The 23,314-nt window shown below is 40.1% G+C and overlaps 1 protein-coding gene across 1 annotated transcript; it reads left to right on the plus strand.

Annotated features, from left to right (window-relative positions):
• Positions 1-5,800: 5,800 nt before the first annotated feature.
• On the plus strand, positions 5,801-19,160 carry prox3 (prospero homeobox 3). Its single transcript, XM_079580211.1, has 5 exons — positions 5,801-7,120; positions 7,675-7,782; positions 10,734-10,846; positions 16,256-16,361; positions 18,803-19,160. Exons 1-5 carry the CDS (start codon positions 5,834-5,836, stop codon positions 18,980-18,982), a joined length of 1,794 nt encoding a protein of 597 aa, XP_079436337.1. The 5' UTR covers positions 5,801-5,833; the 3' UTR covers positions 18,983-19,160.
• Positions 19,161-23,314: the final 4,154 nt, after the last annotated feature.

Genomic DNA, 23,314 nt, shown 5'->3' on the forward strand with positions numbered 1-23,314 from the left:
ACATATTGAGGGTTTATTTGGTCCTTGCAGCAATCATGGCAGATTATTTCTCAGCAGCAACAATTTCCATGGTCATTTTTAAGAACATAGGCCACTTTGACGTTTTATTGAATAATACCCGAAACAGCCTCTACATGTCCAAACTTCCCCTCAGTTTTTTTTTTTTTAAATGACTATGACCTCACCCTTCCCCCTCTCTATCACACTCTCACCATACCGGTGAAAATACAGTCACTCATCCACACACTCACATGTGTTTTAGTATATATATATATATATATATATATATATATATATATATATATATATATATATATATATATATATATATATATATATATATAAAACAAAAAAATTAACAAAACACACACGTAGCTAAACGTAAATGGTCACACATTAGACCCCGTTTGAGAGTACTCAAAAGTATATTCTTCTCAAGTAGACTACATAAATGTAATATTGTTGAATCTAGTGTTGTGATGTATGGCTCTTTACTGGGAGCAAGTCTTTGGGATCTGTTCATTACAAAGAGACATTCAAAAGACTGGCTTTTTTTTATATCGTTTTCTTCAACAACGATAGCCAGATAAGTCTGAGACATAATCACCAACAGGCACACCCTTTAATTTAAATCATCCAAAATTGCAGTGTGACTTAAAATAATAAATCTGGTGCCACAATTAATTAAAAGAGGCCATAAATGTCAAACAAATCATTTGTTGTTCAAAAAGCTTTCTCATCCGTGCATAAAGCTCTCACTTGTGTTGCCTCAGTTGTTGGGCTGATTCCCGAGTTTGTTCAGGGTAGTTTTGGGTGAAAAAAAAGGATCTGTCTCTTTTCACAATTGAGATCTGGTTTGAGCAGTTCACCTTAAAGAGCTGTTCAAATAAACCTCGTCATGAACGTCACATCACTCGTCGAAACAATCAAAGGAAAGGTGAGTGAATCACAAGGTCCAGTCGAGTGTAGCAGGTGCTCTTTGAGGATCAAGGCATAGTAGTAGAGCATGTGTGTAAATTTAAGAAAGAAAGAAAGAAAGAAAGAAAGAAAGAAAGAAAGAAAGAAAGAAAGAAAGAAAGAAAGAAAGAAAGAAAGAAAGAAAGAAAGAAAGAAAGAAAGAAATTCAAGGCACTCATGCTTTATGTGAAAAGTCCTATGTTGAAAACTAGGGGACATGACCAACTCTTTTCCACCAACAACGTGGTCTTCTTCAGGGCTAAGATAAGAGAACACCTGAAGAGAAATGTACATGTTGGCTGCCCAGTGCCCATCTTAATCTACATTCAGTGCACTAAATAAAACCAGTGAATGGCATCTGAGGGTAAACAGTTAACAGTGACATAATTAAGTGCAAGACAACACTGGTACAACTAGTGACCCATGTAATTACAGTTTAAAAGTTGAGTATGATTTACAGTGTGGCCAACCATAGAAAAAGCCCATATAGCCATTCTGTGACATTTAAACACATCAGGACAGAGCTTAGACCAAAACAATATGAACAAAAAACTGCAAATTCAAGGTCTTTATTCAGACCTGGAAATCCATTTCAACGGATGTCACTGATTTTGTTTGTGTGGATCCCAACAGCGGAAACAGAGAGAAGCCCACGCAGTAGCAGAGGTGAGGGAGGGGGAAGGGGGTTCTGCACAGACGCAGCGTAAAGAGATGAGCTCAAAGTGAATGCACACACTCGCACGGGCAATAGAGACAGCTAGAGTCGCCAACACCTGCTTCTGGCTACTTGTTTTTTTGCCTTTGCATCTGAAACCAGTAAAGACCGAGACAACGTTCTCAACTGAACCCTGGAAAGGCTGTCCATGAAAGAGTGAGTGCATGTTTTCATCTTGTAATCTAGCAGAGTACGAGCTGATATAAGAGCTCTAAATGTCATTCATCACAAAGAAGGGAAAGCTCTGCATCCTTTTAAATGCAAGTATATGGGATCATGGGGATATCAATGAAGCGCAAGTGGAACCACATTAAGTGATAACAGTTCAAAATATAATAACAAAAACAACATTTCAGAATATTTATTTTTGCAATAACTATATTGTATTGTGTAATGCGCATAATTGTATGAAGTCTATAATAATTGCACTTCCATTATTTACAAGACTTTCCACCTCATTTGTTAATCATGTATTAGCGCCTATAGTGATTTATTTTTATTGCTCAGACCATGAATTTAGAGCTAGATAAATGAGACCCTGCAAGACAACATGCCCAAACCTTTGCCTAGCCTAATCTATTTAGATACTTTAAATCAATGGTTTGCAATCTTTCCAGGCCACGACCCTCAAAATCACCAGACCAACTATTCAGGACCACACCCTGGAAAATTAAGATGAATGTTTGTTTTAGTCCAAATGATTACAATGGTTATTAAAACTAAGTATTCCATAAATGATAATCAATATTAACTAAATGCCACTACACTTACTTTATCTTCTCCAAGGGGATGTTCTTCTAGTTGCTGTCTATCAAAAGTTTTTTTATGGTCCCATCCGTGTTGATTTTTCCTACGATTCAAATCGTAACCAAGTTCCTCATGACTCCCTGTGTCCTTACGTTTTTGTGGCAAAAACGACATAGATCGTTCACATTTGACTCTACTCTTCTGGCCGATGCGTCGTAAAAACACTAACTTAAATTGTGTAATATACAAAATACAGCGCGTTTTTGTCATATCCGGCTTTTCTTTGATTGCTTCATATGCTTGTTAATCACACCCATCGGGAATTCAAAGAAATCACCCCGATCCCAGATGAGAATAATCATAGATGGTGGGTCGTGAGTCCACCCAAGGAGGAGGTTTAGGCCTGGTCCTGCTACTGAACCTCAGTCAATAGATGTCTATGTAGGCTCTCAGTCGTACAGGAGTTGTACATCTTCGATGAAGGTTCTTGAGTCATCTTTTGTGCCTTGCAGTTTCACCTCTCATCCTCTGGTGAAACGTTAATAATTTATATTCAAAATAAAGTTTTTTATTAATGTGAGCTATCCAAAAAGTAATGTGTGAAGTAATAATAAAAGAAGCCATGGAATCAATGGCCCATGATGATAGATATGTTTTTTTTAGTTTTTTTTTAGTTAGTTAGTTAATTTATTTTCTTCGGTCATTATGAACATTTAAATCACATGTCACATGTTTTCCAAAGATCTTAGACATTATACAATAAGAAAACACATACATTAAGAATTTAATCTAAATGATGCCTGACCGAAAGGGGTTTAGGCTGAAGCCAAGACTTATTCTGCCCAACCCCTTTTACAAACTGTGACTCTGTGTCCAAAGAGACACATTATACACTTTCTCTAAAACCAACGATGGAAACACTTAAGCACAAAACTTAAACTTCAACAATCAAAAATGATGCTATGTTTCCTCGATCGACTTCTTTTCTAATGGTCTTCATTCAAGTGTTCTATACTTCTCTATCATGTTTAACTTATACATTTTCTGAAATGCTTTAATAGTTTTGGAGCCTTAAGTTGAATAGATAAACTGTTCCATTGATCAACGCCTTTGACTGATAAACTCCTCCTCTTAGTATTACTGTGCGCCAGAGGTTTCTGTAGCAGATCAGTTCCTCTAAGGTTGTATATAGATTCTCTAGTTTGAAACATCTCCTGTAAACACTGAGGGAGCCTGAGATTGTGAGCTTTGTACATCACAACTGCTGTGTAAACATCAACAAGATCATGCAATTCTAAGATATTTAGTCTAATAAAAAGTGGACTTGTTGGAGCCAAGTATTCTGCATGGCTGATCACTCTAACAGCTTTCTTTTGCAATAAAAAGATAGGATGTGTATTAGTTTTATAGGTATTCCCCCATATTTCCACACAATAGCTAAGGTGTGGAAGGATGAGGGAATTGTATTGTATATATAATGCGTTTTCATTCACAGAGGTTTTATTTTACATAGTATGGCAATAATTTTAGATTTTTTAAAATAATTTTTATATGTGAGGATGGTGATGCTGTAGTTGGTTTATTTTCCCACTAAATCCAGCACTTAATAGCTCTGATTTTACTCAGCGCCCAAAATTGATGCAGCTTTTCAGAGGCTTTGAAAAGCTAATCTGATCTTGGTATAAGCACATTGGCAGCGCCACCATCTGGCATGTGTAAACAGTGGAGGGAGGGCATTTAAATAATTAATTCTTAGATAGCCTATTTAAAGTAGGATTAAGCGGGAACAGTGGTACTGAGTGATTGTTTCACTGTGGCAACCCCTGAAAAACAGCTTTAGAGATTAAACTCACACGCACTGATAAAACACAAGCACATAAGCATAAGCTTCAGTCTACAGCTTTTGATCTGTGTAAATTGTGTAATTGTGCATCTACCGCCTGGTCATAAGACGACCTGCCTTACTGTTTGTGCCTTGAAGTTTAATGGAAGTCAGTTTATGTTTATTTTTTTCACAGTCAACTAAAGAATTACTGACCTGTATCCTCCATGACCACGTGTTCTCAGAGCAGAGATCTTCATCATGAAGATTCCCTGTCCTCCAGTGAGCCGTGCCTGAATGAAATGCTCTGTATGCTTTGTCATTCTCCCAGACTTTTGGCAACCTGCGTGAAGCAACGGGAAACTGATAAGTTAAAAATTACAAATCTAGTCTAAAATGATCTCATAACAGACAGATTATAACTATGCTCAATTTTTGTTGTTGAAAAAGATTTATAATATTTGAGACATCAAGGACAGAGAAACTTCTGATAATTATCAGCTTTGAGACTGAGCTCCATTTGAGGTAATCAGATTGCACTAGAATAATCACAAATATTCATCATAAGTAATCTAAATCTTTACTTTCATCGCTTGTCTTATTAGTTACACAGCTTGTATATTCTTTGTAACACCTCTTGTGATACCGCACTTCAGTTGCAACACAATCGTTTCCTCGCACATACATGAGGAGCTTTCAGTTTAGTCAGTGGCAGTGGTGTGTGATGCATTTATAATCCTCATTTTTCTTTTGTTCTGTGTCGGATTGAGAGGTCCCACGATTTATGCATGAAGCCTGTTTTCTAGTTTCCAATTGCCACGCTTCTCCTCTGCGTTCATGTTATAATGCATTTTACTTATGTTAACATAAAAAGTTAAGTTGCATCTGCACAGCTGCATGATCACTTATTGGCTGCCAGGTGCTTTCAGTGTGAACTTCACACTGAAGTACAGACTAGCCTTTAAGTTATGGCAGTATCAGGGTATGGATATAGTTCAGTTTTTAAGTACTCGCCAGATAATATAAAAAAAGGCTGTATTTCAGTGGAGAACTTTTGGTTACGGGCTCAAACTGCACTAATGATATTAGTGGTAATGGTCTCAACTTACATAGTGTATTTCAACATTAGGCACGCAAAGTGCTTTGCACCTGCTGGAGCCGGGATTCGAACGCCTGACCTTCCGACCTTCTACCACCTGTGCCACTGTCGCCCCACTGACTGCACCACTGTAAATGTAATTTTGTAGTCCCTTAATCAGTGGAGCAAACTTGAATGGCACGGCCTACAGTGCACATGATACACTGACAGTGTGGAAGGTAATCTTTGATAGCGTTTAAAAGGTTCAATAACAGCATCAAACTAAAGGGGTGAGAAGCAAGAAAACCCATTGTGTTTTGACAAGACTGCTCTACAGTCTTGTTTTGTAATAAAACCAGTAAAAGACAAAATCATGAGTAGAATACTTTAAAATATTGTATTATCAATTGTGATGTGTGTCATTTTCTCTGAATATTTATACAGAATAATATTGATGATACACTGTTCTGTTTCTCTCTCTGTGTAGAAATAAAGACAAACAGTTGCAGCACTGATGGCTTCCTATGGAGATATTTTTGACAAGACTCCTCAAAAAATCAACCTGTCCACTGTACCTTCCTGCTGTGTTCATCTACCCGCACTCCACTGCCAGCAGACTCAAAGGCATCCTCTGATTCAAGACCTCCAAACAGCCCCTAGACAAACAATTCGGATGAATATTAGCTTTCAGACACACCCAGAGAAAATTTTGGAGGCAAAACATAGGGCAAATGAAAATAAGGACACAATGAATACTGACACAGAGGGAGGGATTTCAGACAAAACTAAATTAGGAGTTAAAAACAAGTTGGGAGAAGATTTTGATTCACAGAAAAAGTCACCACCAATGAAGAAGATGAAAGCAGAGAGCAAAAGTAAGAATGAAGAATTTGAACATTGGGGCAGAAAGAAGAGAAAAGACGAGATGGAACTAAAAGAGCAAGTGGGAGATCTAAAGGCGAGGCTCCAGATTCTGCAGGAAAAAGTGTGGAAGGCATTAAATGAGAATAAGACAAAATGGAGAAAGCAAGACGTCAGAGAAGAAGAGGACAAAGGGGTATACGCTGAAGAAGAGCCTTCTGCAAATGTATCAAAAAAAGAGCAAGAGGGTCTTAACTCTCCACGGGGACACTGGTGGAACGACACCGACTCTTTCAGTGGAGACTGTGATGGAGAAGCCAAGTTTGTGCAGTTTTTGAAGATTGAACTCAGAAGTGCAGTGGCCAGGATCATTGACCGAGTTCTTTACACTGAAGCTCCAGAATTCGCTTCTTCCTCGCCACCTGCTGCTTTGTCATTCCTGGATGAAACTAATGAAAAGTGGGAGTGTGGAGTTCTGAAGAAAATATATAAGGGAGCACAAAGAGCGGATGACAAAGACAATGAAAACACTCAAGGTCAGTCGATTGAACCATCTAAACCAGTTGACGTCCAGATGTCTGCGGGTGTGAGTGGGAAGCTTCTGCCACAGTACCCCCCGCCCACTGTCTGCCTTTCCAAGCCTCCTCTGCTTGCTCCTCCTTCCCGGCCAAGCGCATCCCCTTGTGCCATCCCTTCTCCTCATTACCTCCAATCAATGGGCCCACTTCCGCTGTTGCACCTCAACATGCAGGAACTCTTTTCTAGGACCCTTTCACAGCAACTCCTGCAACCAACCAAAGGCTTTCATTTGAATACGGGACCACCGCTCCTCCCACCTGTGCCTATGATTGGACTTCAAGAGCCGAGGAAAAGTGAAGCGCGAATTGAGGTGGGCATGAGAGGAACTGGATGCACCATGGACCTCTACTTCACATCTGGGATATCCTTTGAAAATGTATTAGAAGAGCAATTACATCTTGGTGCTGCATTAAGAAAAGTATCTACCTAATTGATTCAGTTCACTTAATGCACACTGCACATTTTAAACGAAACATGCATTGAATCCTTGATGAGGGGAACGAGAGTGGGTGAGAGAGTCAGTCATTGATATGACACTGTATGTAAATCTAGTCCTCCTATTAAGTTATTTATTGCTTTGTTAGAGAAACAGGTAATGAATAGCAGCTAATCTAAAACCTGGTACCAAGCATATATTGACTTTGACTTGTGTAATGCATTGTTGTGCACTGCTTCTGTGAAAATTTTACTTCTTGTATTTATTTATTTGATTAGAACGGACATGGTAAAACACATACATATAAACATGCCAGATCTTAGCCATATATACACACACACGTGTACATATACATATACATATATACACATATATATATATATATATATATATATATATATATATATATATATATATATATATATATATATATATATATATATATATTATATATATTGGTTGACCTTAACTTGGATTACAGTCAGGAGGGTTTATCCCCATGCCATCTGAAAAAGGCAAAACTCCTTTTTTTCTACACTCGCTACCCCAGCTCCAGTGCTCTCAAAATGTATTTTCCTGATGTAAAGGTTAGTGGGCTTTTCAATTTTGTACATTTTGAAGTAAAATGACAAAACTGCACGCTGCTACACACACAAAAAATATATAGCATCAACGGGTGAGATAACTAAGTTATCAAAAATATAAAAAATCACTAGAAAGCAAGGACTCTGCAGTATACATGATGTTTGTAATGAGAGCAAGTGTCGCCAAAAGTAGGTCCATGCTCTAAATCATGTGTGCAGAATTATTATACAGCTATAATCTCCCACACAAATGGGAAGGAAAAAGACATCTTAAGCTGGTCAGAAGCTTTAGAAAAAATGTAAAGGGTTGCACATCAGTAGTTCATATCCAGACAGATGTACTCACATATTTCTTTATTTGGTTACAAATACGGACTACTGATGTGCTACTGATGTGCTACCCTTTACATTTTTTCTAAAATGTATATTTTTTGGGGCTTTAGCACTCTGCTTTAGCATACTGGTCAGAAGCTATTTGCATCATATTGTCATACTGCCTAGCCTCTGGCGATACGATACGCATCCCGATACATAGATTGTAATATGATACAATATATCCCGATATTGAAGTACTAGATGATTGTTGCGATTTTTTTTACTACTTTGAAACAACTAGTCAGTAAACTAGTCCACCTTCATTAGATTTGCATGAAATACATTCTGTCTGTCTGTCTGTCTGTCTGTCTGTCTGTCTGTCTGTCTGTCTGTCTGTCTGTCTGTCTGTCTGTCTGTCTGTCTGTCTGTCTGTCTGTCTGTCTGTCTTATTATATGCTTTTCACTAATGTGCTTGTGGTGTTGTATGGTGATTATGTAACTTTGAATGGAAACCAGTAAATGAAACCAACAAAACTGGGGATTGATTGATCGATTGATACGAGAATTGCGTGACGATGCATCACCGATACTATATTTTTCAACACGGTGGTGCACCTTGATTCTCCTACTGCGCATGTTCCTTAAAAGGGCAAATAAGCAGAAAGCCCCGCCCTGACAGGGCAGACATACTAGCTTCGAGTCTCCACAGCAGAGCCTGTCAATCAAAGACTTAAGCTTAAACTTTTTTATTTTTGATGCTAGCCCGGGCGGAGTGTATGTGTGTAGAGGATACACTTGCCTGGGACGGGGTGTACTTGTGATTGGGGGGTCTGGGGGGTGTTTGGGGGATTTGCGTGTGTTTATTTTTTATAATCTGTGTTTAGGTATGTTATATATAGAGCTGCTTGATTACAGCCATACAGTATTTGTAAAGAACTTTGTAAACAAAACACCTGACAACTGCCCCCACCATGGACAACCACCCCCAACTCAAAAACCCTCCAACCTCCCCACAGACCTCCCTCAACGCCCCGTACAAGCATATCCTCCATGAGCCTCATAACTCCACAGAAACAGCCTCACTGTGATATTAGGTTTTTCCCATAGAAAATCACAAATGTTTCCTCCTTTATTAGATAAAACACAAATAATCACAAATTTATGATTTTATCGTGTGACGGCAGAGCGATGATTATAATGGGACTCAATGGGGCATGAAATGCCACTAATGTAACATTAGGGAGAACATGTGAAAACTCTTACTCTTACTTTACATAAAAACTAAAAAACTATCGTAATCAAAGTTACTACTGATCTTTGTCATACCCAAGGGTGTTTTAAAATGTACATCCAAATTCTGCCCAAACTCACTTTTTATATGGAAAATTTGCCATTTTGTATGCTACTTTTTTGTTATTTCTTTTTAAATCTGTTGATATTTTTTCAAACTTTCAAAAAATGTTCATCTACCATATTTTTTACAGCCGTCAAAAAAGTGGCATGAAGTACATGAGCACTTCATTGTTTTTATTATGCAATTAAAAAATAGCACAATGGCAGGGCAAACAGAAAACTGGTCTTCCATCCAAGTAATAGCCAAGAGTAAACAGTGTCCCTTGTACAATAGGGGGAGGGGAAAGAAAACCAAAATGTACATTCCTCTTCAATTTACATACAACGTTTGTTTTTTATAATACATAAGACAAGGGACAATTGGATTGGATTGGATTGGACAATGACAAGACAAACAATTTAGACAAATAACACAAAAGACTAAACACACAAACGAGACAAAAATATATATATATTAAAATATCTCAAATATGGAAAAGCTATGGCCAAGTTCAGAGCAAAAAATTACAAAAAGTGGCAAAAAAGGCCCCAATGGAACATATGGGTTAAGGTGTCTGTTGCTGAGCCTTACCTCGACATAATCTGGACTGGACTTGGTTTAAGAACCTTTTAAACCATTTAATTTCGCCAACAACCTGGTCCGGTGAAGATAGTGTCCGAAAAAAAAGGAAAAAAAGGAAAAGAAAAACAGTTACGAATAAATTTGAACGCAATTAACTTAAGTCAAATTAACTGGTAAATGTTAGTACTATCAGTGGACCAGCAGAAAACGCATCCCTATTGCAGTGGATGTGGTTTCGGAAAGGCACTGGTTCGGGCAGTGCTTCCCGGACTTAATTCCTTGCACACTGCATTGATTGATATTACATTGTAGGTACCGGATATTAATATGGCAGGAAACAACCTTTTTGTCTTAATGAGTGTGAGGGGGGGGTGTGAGTGAGGGTGGAGGGAGGGAGGATTTTGGGTTGTTACACTAACTGTATAAGTCTGCATAGGTTTCCTCTGGGTACTCTGGTTTCCCCTACCACTAAAAACATGTACAATCCAAAAGTTAATCCTCCAGCCATATGATATTGACAATTAGCCTGGCTCGATATCTGGGGATGGGTCCCTGAGCTCTGACTTACCCTGGCTACCCACTGCTCAGGTTGCCCCGGCAGCATTGATGATGGGTCAAATGCAGAATTTTGAATTTCCCTATCGGGATCAATAAAGTATAACTTAACCTTAAGTCAAAGCAAGATCCTTTGAATCAGGCTTTTGTGTGTGTTTCTTGTATGCAGTTCAACCGCTGTGTCACCTCGCAGATGATCAAGTGGTTCAGTAACTTCAGAGAGTTCTTCTACATTCAGATGGAACGCTTTGCACGTCAGGCAGTGCAGGAGGCTCTGACACTGTAAGTTTACTACTGCTATGCAACACCTACTACTATGACACCTGCACTATTGCACCAGCTTCTATTAGTTCTCCTACAGTTGTGTCCTTGGGCAAAATACTTTGATTACCTTGCTCGTGTGAATGCGGCAAATGCTTGATTGTGGTATTACAGATGGAAGACTCGCTTCTGTCAGTCTACCCCAGGGCAGTTGTGGCAACAATAGTGGCTTACTACCACCAAGAATGGAGTGAATGAATAATAACTGTAGTGTATGCTAAGATAATGCAGGCTTGTAATATAAGTGTAATCCCTTATTATTATGTCCAAAGGTGTAAAAATAAAATATTAGTAGTCAGTATTTAGGTAAACTTAAATAGTAAAGGTAAAAGAAGTAATTATAAGTAAAAAATGAAGGAAATATTGAGACAATATGTGTTTTGACCATCTAATTTTCTAATTCTTGGAGAAGAAAAATGTCAAAACGCTACTGATGGCACAGTTGTAATAATTCATCATCAGAGGTCTGGAGATGTGGCTACTCCTCAGCTTCCTCAAGTAGTAGAGGCGTTGTCCCCCCCCCATGTTTTGTCCTTGCCTCAAGTGGAGGAGTTCAAGTATCTCAGGGTCTTGTTCACGAGTGAGAGACGGATGGAGCATGAGATCGACAGACGGATCGGTGCGGCGTCAGGGATGTATCGGACTGTTGTGGTGAAGAGGGAGCTGAGTCAGGGGTCAAAGCTCTCGATTTACCGATCAGTCTATGTTCCCACCCTCACCTATGGTCATGAGATCTGGTTAATGACCGAAAGGACAAGATTGCGGATGAAAGCGGCCGAAATGAGCTTCCTTTGCAGAGATCGGGTGAGGAGCTCAGTTTCCTGGAAGGAGCTCGTAGTAGAGTCGCTACTTCTTCACGTTGAAAGGAGCCAGCTGAGGTGGCTTGGGCATCTGTTCCGAATACCTCCTGGTCGCCTCCCGCGGGAGGTGTTCCAGGCATGTCCTGTAGAGACAAGGCCTCTCGGAATGCCCAGGGCATGCTGGAGGGACTATGTCTCCGAGCTGGCCTGGTGTCACCTCGGGGTCCCCCAGAACAGCTGGAGGAGGTGTGCATGGATCGGGAAGTCTGTGCTTTACTTCACCCGTGTTAATTGCCTGCCCCGCCATGATGTGTTACACCTGTGCCAAGGTTTCCTTGTGTATTTATACCCCTGTGTTTCCCTTGTCCTTTGTCAGTTTATTGTCTATGTCAGCCCCAGTTTGTTAGAGTTTTATTTCACCATTTTGCCATCTCTGGATTTTGTTATTTTGGATTTTGCCAGTCATTAAACACCACTAGTTTTTGTTGCAATCCTATTTCCTTGCTCCCCCTACAACCATGACACCCACTGCTGAGGCAATAAGGGTGGGCCCAGGATAGGCCCTCTACTACTGTCACCCCCAGGAATTTAAAACTGCTCACCCTCTCCACCATCTCCGAGCCATTAAAGAGAGGTCTGCAGTTGTTTGGTCTGTTCCTGTGGAAGTTCAAAGTGATTTCCTTGGTCTTTTTGATGTTTAAGACCAGGTTATTGTTGTCGCACCGCAATGCCAGATGTTGCACTTCACTCTTCTAGTCCGTCTCATTGTCGTTGGTGATGAGTCTGAGAACTGTGGTGTCGTCTGCGAACTTGACAATGACTGGAAAGACGCGAAGCAGTAGAGCAGGGGGCTCAGCTCACACCCTTGGGGGGCCCCGGTGTTGATGACAAGGGTGGAGGAGTTGTTATTGTCCACTCTGACACTCTGCGATGGTGTCCTCGGTTCTCCCTATAGGCAAACTGGTATGGATCATGTGATGGTGGTATGGCAGCTTTAATATGTTTGATGACCAGTCTCTCCAGACATTTGGCTGGGATGGAGGTGAGTGCCACAGGCCTGTAGTTGTTTGGACATGTGACATTAGTCTGTTTGGGGAGTGGGACTATTGTGGTGGATTTAAAGCAGACTGTAACCCATGATGTTGACAGCGAGGTATTATAGATTATAGAGAAGACATCCGCAAGCTCCCCAAGCTCCGCAGCACAGTTTTTGAGCACCCAGCCCGGCACTCCATCCGGTCCGGGTGCCTTCCTGATATTAATGCGACGAAAAACACATCTTGTGTGTGCTTAGGACTGGGGCATAACGGGTATAAAAGAGGTTTAGGTCCTCAGCCAAGGTGGTACAGGGGGGTGTTGACTTCCTCTCGTAGTCTGTGATGGCCCTGATGCCCTCCCAGACTTGCCTAGGATTTGTGGTTTCAAATCTGGCTTCAATACGTCTCCTGTGTTGTTGCTTGACAGTATTGATGGCTCTCCTCGGAGCAGCCCTGGCATAGCTATGCGCCTCCTGGTCTCCACAATGGAAAGCACAATGCCTAGCTCAGATAAGTTGTTGCACTCTGTAGAAACAGTCCTGAAGCCTAGGAATAGCATCCTCTGGCCATATTCTGTTCTAACAGCAGTCCCAGCACTCCTGATCTTAGGCGCATGTCGTGGATGCAACAGAAGGAAGTGGTGATCCGACAGACCCAGGTGGGGGTAGACCTGGGCTCTGTATGCATCTGCTATATTGGTGTACACCTGGTCTACGGTTCTATCTTCTCTAATAGCACACTTCACATTTCGCTGGAATTTGTGAATTTGATCTCCGGAGGGATAAAGTACTCGACTGACAGGTGATGTTCTCTGGTGTTGGGTCATAGGACTTCAGTTCGACTGTACTTAAGTGCTAAAATGGCGCAAAAAAATACACAGCACCACCAATAAAGTGCAGAAAGATGACAAGTGTACAAGCTCGATATGAGCCAGCGACGGACAGATCTTAAGGCGCAACCGCCGACACCTTCACTGCGCCCAAGACAACTCTCCCACTACAGCCACTATTTGACAGCCCCAGACTAACATGGAACATCAGACCACTGGAGATGCTGTGCCGGAGGTGCAGCCACCTGATCTCACTCCAGTGAAAGAGACTGAGGCGAGCCATCATGGTCGTGCCATAAAACCAAGGCAAATCCTGGACTTATAACTGTAGACCTGGTATATGCTAAATTACAAATTGCATTGATTACCGGTGATTTATTTAAAAAAAAAAGAAATACAAATCGGTAACGACCTGCTAGACCCAAAGTTAAACAGTGAAGTATGGTGCCATCTTGGATTCAGGAAGTTGAATCAAAGATGGCGGAGTAGGACCGAAACTCCCCCAGACCATTAAGTCATCCACACAACTTGACTTTGTTTGCCCTATATGCAAGTGATATATGGAGTAATCTCTCACATTGTCCGCTTATGCCTCGTCCTACGCGCTTCAGAGCCCCCAAAGTAGCGAAAATGGTAGAATCTTCCTCGACTCAACTCACCGCGGAATACCTCGACTCACTCCTCTTCCTCCCCTTTTCGGGGAAGCCGAGAAGAAATCTAAAGAAAAAATTGAATTTCCAGAGAGTCAGCTAGGCTCAATCCATGATACACTTGCCAAACACGCCCAAGAAATCGACAAACAATGGGCCACAGTCGCCACCTTACAGGGCCGTGTTGGAAATAATGAGAACCTCATTAATAAACTTGCTGACAGAATAGCAGAGTTGGAAAACAAACTAGTCTCATCAGAAGATCGAAGCAGGCGCAACAATTTGCGCATTATGCACATTAAAGAAGGAGAAGAAAACGAGAATGCTCGCGACAGGGCTGCCCTCTGTCGCCTTTTCTGTTTGCTCTTAGTTTGGAGCCGGTAGCACAGGCAGTCCAATTAGTTGTTCACCGGCCAATCTCGATCTTCAATACACCTCATTTTATATCCCTATATGCGATGTGACAATATTTTACTATACATAGAAGATGTGGCTCAGTCTGTCCCCCATCTCCTTAGTCTATTCAAAACTTTCAGCATAATCTCTGGCTACAAGGTAAACTGGGGGAAATCTGCTCTTCTTCCATTACACGTATGGGACAGGACTTTCATTCACCAGTTTTCTCAAATTATGGTCTCAAAATTGGGAATTCTCCAGTCTGGTTTCCTCAGTGGAGCCAAGAACTATATATTTCAGGTGATATTCAGGTGATTTCTCCATCTGTGAGATCAATAAAGTACCATCTTATCTATCTTATATATGCAATTTTACGGGCGTTTTGACCATCCAAGAACTGCAGAACAAATATAACTTACCTGGAACATCCTTTTTTTTAAATTTACAATTACGAACCGCAATGCGCACATGCGGGGTCCCGTGGGATACCTAACCTCCTGTTCACCCAGTTCACAACGTGATAAAAAAATCAAATAAAGGTTGTTTCTAGAATTTATGCCCTTCTACAGGAAGCCCAAGATCCTTCGGTGCAAGTTATTAAGCTGTGGGAAACAGACTGCGATTGCTCAAAACTAGACTGGAAAACTACTTTTCAAAATATAAAATTCTCCTCAAGAAATCCAAATCACCAGGCGATTCATTTTAACTTTATACACAAAACTTATTTTACACCCTATACCTTACACAAAATAGGACCCTTCCCTCACCTAACTGCACGCTATGTGATAGAAATGCAGTTGGATCATTTATCTATCTAGTATGGGAATGCCCAAACTCTAATTCTTTGTGGAAGAGAGTATCAAACACACTCTCTCAAATATTATCTAAAGCGATACAATGCTTGCCAGAAATTTTGCTTCTTAGTGATAGTTCCACTTTGAAAGTTACATTCCCAGAGCAACGAACATTGTTGGCTGGTCTAACAGCTGCAAAACGTATTTTAGCGTGCAGATGGAAGACCCCTTGGCAGGTGAACCAACAAAAGTGAAATAACCTTAGAAATTCGCAACATGGAATAAGTAAGTGAACCCCTGTATAAAATAGCTGCTGGTCCTTCTTTTGCAGCAATAACTGTTTTTCTGTAGTTGGACATTAGACACTCACAACGATCAGGATGAATCTTGGACCATTCCTTTTTAGTTCAGTGAGATTCAGGCGGTGTATATTATGGCCAATAAAAGTATGATCAAATGTAAATGTTTGGGTGGTATTAGTTTAAGCAGACACTGTTTAATCATTCCTGTGATTTTGGTGAAGATCAGACCACATTTAGAGACCAATTTAGGCAGAAATGTGAGAAATTCCAAACGGTGTACTGACTTTTTCTCGCCACTGTGTCAGAAACCCACAAGCCGGAGCTGCTGAAGATCCAAGACTGTAGATCCACTTTCACCTCTGTGCGTTAGTCAACACAAACAAACACCTGAAGTGGTTTGGTGTAAATATCAAAGTAAGCATTTAGAAAAGAGCCCCATTAACACGTAGCCTAATATGGGGGGTTTGCTGTCTATGTATTGAGGGTATTGTGCGGGTTGGACCTTCTCAATCCAGTCCCCTGACCTAAATGTCCAAAAATGTTTGTGTGTGTTTAAATGTAGAGACGATGGAGCACATGTGTACAAGGACAGACGGCTGCGAGTTGACCATAGCACAGAGCTATATCGCATTCTGAACATGCACTACAACAAAAGCAATGTGTACCAGGTACGTGCTTGGCAATACCAACAGGCTCTGGCTGCAGAACGCTGCACCTCCACTGTCATGTCTCCATTGGACTCTCCTCCACTCATGGGTCCCTATTATATTTTCATCATTTAACAGTTTAATTTTTTTTTTTTAATCAGTTATAAGCTTTGTTTTGGAATCTATTCGGTGCATCTTCTTACTGTGATCTGTTTATTGCACATCAGCCCGTGGACTGCTGTGGTCTGCAGCAACAAGGGACAAGAAGTGTTTCCCAGCATGACTTTTACTTAACTGTTTGTCTCCCCCATTTCTCTTACTTCATTGGGTTGTGGCTGAAAACAGGGGCTAAAGAAAAAGAGTTCTTCTGCACAAAATGCAGAGCAGGAGCCTGCCTCTGCTCTCACTCACACCTCCTCTCTCTGAACGCTGCTCCGCTGCAGGGCTGATGAGTGGGACCTTGAAAACACACAAATGTACATTTCGGATTGGATTGATTAAGGCGAGCCACTGCAGGTGAATAGGGAAAATTTTTAAATTTAAAGATATCAATTTGAAACTTTTACTGTATATTACTGGCATAAATATGACCAAAAATATTTTTTGTGTAGAAGTAAAGCATTTTATGCCTAAAAATGCTAAAATGTTTTAGCCAACAAAATCTGGGTTAGGGGTACGGATTGAGCCAGATTCAAATTTATGGTTTTACCTAGTTGAAATATGAGTTACTGAGACTTTTTCTGAGGGTATTTTGAATAAGTTGTTTAGTTTTTTTTTTTTTTTAGCTGTTTTTGGAAAAATCTGTAAAACATTTAATTTTCCCTTGTTTTTGACATTCAAAACTCAATATATCAAGCTCGGATATATTGTGTCCTTATTAAGGACACAAGTGAGAACACATGATCCACAAGTACACAGTACAATATTGAAGCACGTTATTATGATGATTAGGTATTTTTTTGGTTTCCATGTGAAAGCTTATATGTTTAGAGATCAATTTGGCCCAACCCTGAAAACTTTTCGTTTTGCCTGTAGTGTCTCACCTGAAAAAAAAGGCTAATAAGGATTATTGGAGCAGAGCCAATGGTAAGGACCATGGGAAAGCTTTGATTCAACAGAATGCAATATAAATAAATGAATGGTATGGAGAAAAAAAGGCGCATCAGGCATGGAACAAAAGATGCACGTGCCTGGGACCCAGAACACATGGCTACTTAGTCTGCATGAACAAAAGGGCATACTTATTAAGGTTCCTGATTACAACTGTTGGACTGGTCCCATCAGAGTTCTGACTCTACCAAAGGCCACATGGAAACACAGCAAAGATAAATCTTTCCTTTATATGTTTAAAAGGCAAGTCAAGGCAAATTTATTTATTCAGCACATTACATTACAAGGCAACTTAATGTGCCTCACAGCAACACCAAAAACACAATAAAAAAATAACAATTAATAAAATCAACCAATGCATTCATAAAAATATACAAAAAAATATGGGTATATTAAAACTATATATTAAAAGTCGTTAAAATACCATCAAGTGCCATAGGCAACAATAGGCATGTTTTCAGCCTGGATTTAAACATAGTAAGAGTTGTGGCCTGTTTCACATCCTCACTGAGGCTGTTCCAGACTTTTGCTGCGTGAAACGCAGCCTCACCATTTTTATTGGTGACTCTGGGAACCACCAGGAGACCCCTCCCTGAGGATCTCAAGGCCCGAGATGCTTCATACGGCATTAACACGTCAGCTATATATTTTGGTGCCCGACCATGAAGAGACATGTAAACTAGCAGAGCTATTTTAAAATCTATTCTTTGAGTGACAGGAAGCCAGTGCAGAGACCGGAGCACTGGACTAATATGGTCGTATTTCCTGGTTCTGGTCAGGACTCGAGCAGCAGCATTTTGAATAAACTGCAGCTGTCGAACAGCTCATTTGGAAAGGCCAGTGAACAGGCCGTTACAATAGTTTAACCGACTGGAGACTAATGCATGAATGAATCTCAGTTTCAGCAGGCACTGAGCCTCCTCAGTGAGTGTATAAGCTGCTGTCACTAGCTTGTGTCAATAGCAGTAGTGAGTGCATTGCAATTAACCCTTTGATTTATTTTGGAACGCGTGATCAAAAAGACAGTGATTCCCCATACCGCAAATGTGTTTGGCACATTTACATGATGTTTGACTGATGTTATACTCAACTTGTATTTTCTCTACAGTATTTGCTCATGCACAGCTCATTTAACTAGCACATATTTTTATTATAGTTGCACACATGTATTTTTATATGTGTATTATAATGAACTATAATGTTATGTTTTGTATGTTTGTGTGTTTGCTCGGTTTCATAAGCAGTTTATGTTTTTTTACAGAATTACTGCAATTACAAATATAGTCACCCTGCCCCCCAGACAGTGAGAGTGCGTCAGGTTGGTGTGAATTCAGCTTATGCTTTATGTTCAGGTCCCAGATGGATTCATCAAAGTTTCTGAAGTCGCCCTGAGGGAATTCTATGCTGCTATCTGGACTGGCAGAGACTGCGACCCCTGCTGGAAAAAAGGCATCTATAAAATCATCTGCAAGTTGGACAGCCCCGTTCCGGATGCATTTCTGCTGCCTGGATGTCCAGTGGGAATGGGATAGATTTGTCTTTGTGCAGAGTCTCATGATACCACTTTGTATGCTCATGTACACACATGACCGTTCCAATTGAATTTACATTGGCATGCACGCAATCTCATACTTGACTCTGAAGGGACATTATTTAGCCAATGAGTTCATATAACTTTAGTTGAGAATAGATTACCACCTAAGTGACAAATACCCCAATACCCCCCCACACAAACAACATACACATTAAATGTTTGATTATTATCAGTTACTGCAGACTTAAATGTTTTTGTTTGTGTGCAAATACATCAACAGTACAAGTTGTGTTTAAATAATAATAAGTAATAATAATCCGAACCCTGAGAAAATGATATTATTTGGTACTGTTTAGTTGGACAATGTATTGTAGATGCAAACTGTACAGATCCAAGAGACTTTTAAAATTAGGAAGTGAGGCTCTCACTTAACCCTCACTTAACACGCTGCATATCTGTCATAGTTTTGTCAAATGGTCTGAATTTTTAGATATGCGTTAACATCCATGACTTTTATCAGGACATTTATAATAACAGTGTTATGAAAAGAGTGACACTTGTGGTCCTTTGGAGCCATGACCCCATTCCCCCCCCAATATGTCAGTCATAAAATATATTTCTTTCAATTAAACTTGGATTCTATCTTTATCTTTAGTAATCTATTAGATCTACATTGGAATACACACCACCCCCTTACAGTAACTCAGCAGAACCCAAACCCTATAATCCCACCCTTTCTGATTTGATATTGCTTTAAACTAATTCCTTTTGCTCCGTCTCTTACTCTTCTGTCCCGTTTTTTTCTCTCCTCTGTCTGAGAGCCAACTCCTTGTAACTCCTCTCCACACCATTCATTATAACACACACACACACACACACACACGCACGCATGCACGCTCTCAGGTCGGTGGGAAGGTGCTTACAGGGACAGTATATCTGCCCAGGGCAGCACTTCTTGTCCTTCTTTTAATGCACCTTAGCCCATTTTAGGGTAAAACAACAACAACAATACAGATATAGATCAGGGGCAGAATGGTGGAGAACAAATGGATAAAAAAAATACAAAATAAGTAATTTCGTGATCATAAGACTATTGAACATGACATTGATTATGAATATTATTATTATTATTATTACTATTACTACTACTACTATCATTATTATTATGCTATTATTGATAGGGTTATTGTTGTTGTATGTATGTATGTATATGTATGTATGTATGTATGTATGTATGTATGTATGTATGTATGTGTATATGTGTATGTATATATATATATATATATATATATATATATATATATATATATATGTATATATATATATATATAATAATCATAATATCATTATTGTGATTATCATTAGATATAGTATAATGTCAGTGTGGATGATGGTGTTGATGATGACAATGATAACAATTATTATAATTTTTCAATCGGCTTTTTTTATTTTCTTTCTTTTTTCCATTACACACGAACGCACTCACATGCACACACGCACACACACACACACACACGCACATAAACACACTCACAAAAAAGAAACAAATAATACTGTCTGTTTACTGATGACAGAATGGTTACGGATCAAGAACCAAGAACGGTATGCGTATTATTTCTTGTGTTATTTGATTGTCGTCTGTATTTTAGGTGAGCAAATGTTCATCAGATATTTCCCAGTGTCCCCAGTCAGCATTGTGGTGTAATTGATAATACTTCTCAAAGTACTGTATATTGATGTTATTAAAATGATGTAATCTTTGAAAACATGGTGCAATGTATTCATTTATTCAGGTACTAGACCATCTTATAAGTGAAAGGTTGATGATTTTATATCGCCTCCTACCAGCCCATACCGTGTCCTTGTAACCTGTATGAATGAGATGTGCATGGGAGTTATGGGGGTGGTCGGAGAAGCCACTTTTGCTGATACATCATGTATTTTATATATATACACACACGGAGACAGCTCTTCTGTCATCTGCTGTAATCTTGTCTTGACTGTCATGACTCAGATCTCATGACCATAGGTGAGGGCACGTATATAAATTGACCGGTAAATAGAGAGCTTGAGACATATTAGAATACTTCTCTAGGGTGAAGGGAAGTAACATTAACTTTACTAAACTAGATTATTATGAATTATTACTAGGGATGTCCGATACCTAATACATTATTTTAAAAATTAAGAAACAAAACTATATTATTCAACTTGTTTTCATTCATGGTTTTGGATATAGAGAGTAACTCTACTTTGTCTGTTTTTCTCAAGTAAGCAAGACTATTAGTCTTTAGAGTGTAATATAGTTTTACACAGAGAGGGTGATCTAAAATCCCATTCTTTATTAAATGTGTTTGTTGATTGGCAATGAAAACAAAACTTGGGCAATACATTTTTTATGCACTGCAATGTAAAAAACTGTCTGGCAGCGCAGAAAAAATAACAGCAGTAATGTGGCTAAACAGTTAAATAACACAATATATTTGGCCAAAAGCTAAATGTGCCATGTTAACCTGATTACAGTCTCTTTAATAAGTAGATATAGCCTGGAAACCGGGACGGGGTCGAGATCCGAGCTGTGCACGCGCGCCGTTCACCGTGGCTTGAGCACGGCTCACCTACTGTGGGCGTGCACAGAGTGTGTGTGTTTAACTAATGGTTTAAGACAACCAGGAGTGACAACAAGTGCTTCAATTCACCTCCTGAACATAGCGCGGGGGTAAGCAAAGAGAGGAGGCGGTGGTTAAGAGAGGAGGCGGTGGTTAAGAGAGGAGGCGGTGGTTAAGAGAGGAGGCGGTGGTTAAGAGAGGAGGCAGTTGTTATCAGGTTATAGAGACGAAGTTTCCCCTCGTCATTCAGCGTTTGCGCACGTATGAGCGCAGCGGGCCATCACAGACTTTTAAACATCTGCGCAGAAATGCGAGGAGGGTTTCTCTGCTCAGTGCGGGTCTGAGTAGGCATGGTTTAATCACATGTAGCGGGGTAATAGGATTAAAACAGCTGTTTGCTACTTCTACCGTCCTCTCTCCGCCCTGTCTTCCCGTCCGTTCTCACTCCTCTCTCCTCACTTAGCCTACAGTAAACTCTGGACGGGTTATCGGAGATGTTGTTATTGTTCTCCTGCGCTGGCACTTGTGTGGATTTGTGGATTTCTCAGACGAAGGGGGACACGGACTGAGCGATGGTGCGAGTGGTTTGACACAGCAGGTGGAGTGAGTGACAGCGGCGCTGGGCCAGGGGGAGAGGACAGAAAGTGGTTCGCGGTAGCTCGAAATCTGATCAAAAGTAACGAGAATGGACACGCATAAATATCCGAGTCCTGATCGGGAGGTGTTGTCCGATTCCGATCGAGTCTGTAACCACGTGATCGGGCCCGATTTCCGATCACGTGATAAGATCGGACATCCCTAATTATTACTACTATTAAATTAAAGTGAACATCAAGCCTCTGGGGCTTAAAATGATTATTTTGGGTTCCTCTTAGGAAAGGATTGAGATATAGGCCTGGCTACGGCTGCTCGGGACTGCTGCCTCAGTTATTAAACACTGCATTCACGACTGCAGATCCACGCCCGGGCATTTGAGGAAGAAAGAGGTCAGTCTAACGAAAAATCACTAACCTGTTTACCTGTTTAATGTAACCCCTAACGTACCTCAGTGTCTGGCACAGACTGTTCGGGCTCAAGCACAACAGCTGCATATTTGTGTGAAGCCTGGCTTTTGATCGTCCGATCCTCCTATATGCATTGAGCGTACCTGACAGCCAATCAGAGAGCTTGTGACAGCTGCAGATACTGAGACAAACCAAAAAAACACTGCGTGAAAAACGGAAAATGTATGTTATTTTTCACAAATGTGTTTGATACTTTAGTATTATCACAGCTGCATGAAACATAGGAAGGCTTCTCTCAAAATTGGCTTCTCTCTTTGAAATCCTGGCAGTGTGGACTGTGGCACCTTCTTGTTGAAGCCACACATTGTCAAGCTTTATTTAAGACAATACACCTGGCACACCCTCCCCCTGAATGTACATATGTATCTATCGTGAGAGTTTAAAATCCGGAAGTAAAAGAAATTAAGAAAGCTAGAAATAAATATAAAAATCAGAATCAGAATCAGAATCAGAATAGTTTTTTATTGCCATTGTTTGAAAACAGGTTAACAAACTAGGTTTTTTTCATGCAACATAAAACATATAACACAGAATTTAGATTAAAAAAATAAGCTATAAAGCTTCAAATTATATGGCTATAGGGGCACGCATAAAGAATATTTAAATAAGTAAGATAAAAAGTGAATTTTGGTAAGACAACAACAATTTGACATAGAA

Source organism: Gobius niger, assembly GCF_951799975.1.
Source record: "Gobius niger genome assembly, chromosome: 21".
NCBI classification, from domain to species: Eukaryota; Metazoa; Chordata; class Actinopteri; order Gobiiformes; family Gobiidae; genus Gobius; species Gobius niger.

Excerpts from the sequence above, each read along its gene's own strand:
- prox3 (XM_079580211.1), top strand. The coding sequence starts at position 5,834 with ATGGCTTCCTATGGAGATATTTTTGACAAGACTCCTCAAAAAATCAAC. Across the intron at positions 7,121-7,674 it reads ACCTCTACTTCACATCTGGG|AGTCAGGAGGGTTTATCCCC; the intron begins ATATCCTTTGAA and ends AACTTGGATTAC. Across the intron at positions 7,783-10,733 it reads TGTATTTTCCTGATGTAAAG|TTCAACCGCTGTGTCACCTC; the intron begins GTTAGTGGGCTT and ends TCTTGTATGCAG.